This window comes from Geospiza fortis, unplaced genomic scaffold (assembly GCF_000277835.1).
Source record: "Geospiza fortis unplaced genomic scaffold, GeoFor_1.0 scaffold406, whole genome shotgun sequence".
Taxonomy (NCBI): Eukaryota; Metazoa; Chordata; class Aves; order Passeriformes; family Thraupidae; genus Geospiza; species Geospiza fortis.
Genome location: NW_005054697.1, coordinates 114276 through 117016, shown reverse-complemented (window position 1 = coordinate 117016; position 2741 = coordinate 114276). Strand labels below are relative to the sequence as shown.

At 56.1% G+C, this 2741-nt stretch overlaps 1 protein-coding gene across 1 annotated transcript in view; it reads left to right on the top strand.

The window, feature by feature from the left end:
• Positions 1-48: 48 nt before the first annotated feature.
• KAT7 (lysine acetyltransferase 7) overlaps positions 49-2741 on the top strand; it is a gene marked incomplete at its 5' end in the record, with an annotated part of 13730 nt that continues 11037 nt past the window's right edge. The window contains 3 exons of the mRNA XM_031065196.1: positions 49-90; positions 625-772; positions 2693-2735. Coding sequence (XP_030921056.1) covers positions 49-90; positions 625-772; positions 2693-2735 — 233 coding nt within the window. The remainder of the gene's footprint in view (positions 91-624; positions 773-2692; positions 2736-2741) is intronic.

Genomic DNA, 2741 nt, shown 5'->3' with positions numbered 1-2741 from the left:
GCCGCCGCCATCGCCGCCCCCTCACGGCCCTGCCCGAGCCGGGCTCCTGCAGCCGCCCCCAGCCCCGACCGGCACCTGCCGCCACCCCCGGTATCCCCTCACGGTGTTACCGTTCAACGCGCCTGGAGATTAGGCACAAGCCTGGGATGGGGCAGGGGGAACAAAATTAAAGGTTTTAGGTTGAAGTATGAACGGTTTAATAAATCAGAAATGAAGTAAAATGCTGTAATAGTGTTAAATAAAGGTCATAACAGAAAGGGAAAGGAGGAAAAATTGGAATTGCTGACCGATGCCAGATCCCCTTCTGACATCCAGATTGCTGCCCCCGCTTTGGGATAATTCTGATAATTCCTGCAGTTTATATCCTGGGAATGCAGCCTGTGCTGGGAATATCCCTTTGGCCATCAGGGATCACATGTCCCTATTTGTTTTGGAAATTCCTCTCTGGCAGAGCAGGAGACACAAAAAGGGAAAAAAAAGAGTCCCTGACTTGGTATAAACCACACAGGTCCCCCTTGCAGCTGAAGTGGCTGGGAGGACGTGGAGAACGTGAAATATTCACTCATCTTGTGTAGTTTTTAGCAGTAGAAATGCAGTTTTTGAGCGCAGCGTGTGCCGTTGCAGAGGAACGCGGGCAGCAGCTCGGATGGGACGGAGGACTCGGATTTCTCCACGGACCCCGAGCACACGGACAGCTCTGAGAGCGACGGCACCTCCCGGAGATCCGCCCGCGTCACCCGCTCCTCGGCCCGCCTCAGCCAGAGCTCCCAGGGTACGGCGGGGCTTCTGCTGAAAATGGGGAAAGGTTCTCCTGAAAATGGGGAAAGGTTCTCCTGAAAATGGGGAAAGGTTCTTCTTTAAACCAGGGAACGGCTTCTCATTAACTGGGGAAAGGCTCAGCCAGAGCTCACAGGGTACAGCAGGGCTTCTCCTGAAAACTGGGAAAGCTTCTCCTGAAAATGGGGAAAGATTCTTCTTTAAACCAGGGAAAGGCTCAGGCAGAGCTCCCAGGGTAGGGAAGGGCTTCTCCTGAAAATGGGGAAAAGCTCTTCTTTAAACCGGGGAAAGGCTTCTTTTTAAACTGGGAAGGGCTCTTCCTTAAACTGGGGAAGGCTTCTTTAAACCAGGGAAAAAAGGCTCTTCCTTAAACCAGGAAAAGGCTCCTGTCAAACTGGAGAAAGCCTTTCCTTAAACCAGGGCAAGGCTCCTCCTTAAACTGGGGAAAGGTTCTTCTTTAAACCAGGGAGAAGTTCTTCCTTAAACCGGGGAAAAGTTCCTCCTTAAACCAGGGCAAGACTCTTCCTTAAACTGGGGAAAAGCTCCTCCTTAAACCAGAGAAAGGCTCCTCCTTAAACCAGGGCAAAGCTTCTCCTTAAACCGGGGCAAAGCTTTTCCTTAAACCAGGAGAAGGCTCTTGCAGCCCCACACAGAAAATCCCAGGTGCAGCTCCACCACAGGCAATCCTGCTGTTCCCAAGGGTTGTGGGTTCTTATCTAAACCCCCGATGGTTCTTATCTAAACTGAGGGATCTTTGCTTCTCCAAATGGGAGCTGGGTGGTAATTACGGGTTAATTAAGTTGTTAAACCTGGAGAAAGCTGGTGGCACTCCAGATTGCTCCAAGTGTCCTGAGATTTTATCAGGCAAGGCCAGAGCATGGCGACATGGGCAGGACAGAGCCATGGGGTGTCGGTCAGCGTGGGGCAGGGGGGACCTGTGGGTGCTGTGGTGTGACTGTGGTGTCCCTGTGGGTGCTGTGGTGTCCCTATGGTGTGACTGTGGTGTGACTGTGGTGTCCCTATGGTGTGACTGTGGTGTCCCTGTGGGTGCTGTGGTGTGACTGTGGTGTCCCCATGGTTTCTGTGGTGTCCCCATGGTTTCTGTGGTGTCCTCATGGTGTGACTGTGGTGTCCCCATGGTTCCTGTGGTGTGACCGTGGGGTCCCTGTGGTATCCCCACAGCGTGCCCGCGGTGTCCCTGAGGTGTCCCCATGGTGTCTCCATGGTGTGACCCTGGTGTGTCCTAATTGTCCCCGCGGTGTGGCTGTGGTGTCCCCATGATGTCCCCATTGTGTGTCCCCATGGTGTGACCGTGGTGTCCCCCCGGTGCCCCCATGGTGTGACCGTGGTGTCCCCATAGTGTGTCCCCGCTGTCCCCACGGTGTGACCGTGGTTGTCCCCATGATGTCCCCGTTGTGTGTCTCCATGGTGTGACTGTGGTGTCCCCATGGTGTCCCCGTTGTGTGTCTCCATGGTGTGACTGTGGTGTCCCCATGGTGTCCCCGTTGTGTGTCCCCATGGTATGACCATGGTGTCCCCATGGTGTCCCCGTTGTGTGTCTCCATGGTGTGACCCTGGTGTCCCCCCGGTGCCCCCATGGTGTGACCCTGGTGTGTCCCCACAGTGTCCCTATGGTGTGACTGTGGTGTCCCCATGGTGTCCCCGTTGTGTGTCTCCATGGTGTGACCCTGGTGTGACCAGGGTGTCCCCATGGTGTGACTGTGGTGTCCCTGTGGTATCCCCACAGCATCCCGCAGTGTGACTGTGGTGTCTCCATGGTGTGACCGTGGTGTCCCCCTGGTGCCCCCATGGTGTGACCCTGGTGTGTCCCTGCTGTCCCCGCGGTGTGACCCTGGTGTCCCCACGATGTCCCCGCGGTGTCCCCGTGTGTAACCCTGCGTTTCCCCCGGCACAGACTCCAGCCCGGTGCGGAGCGCGGCGCCGTTCGGGCCGGACGAGCCGGG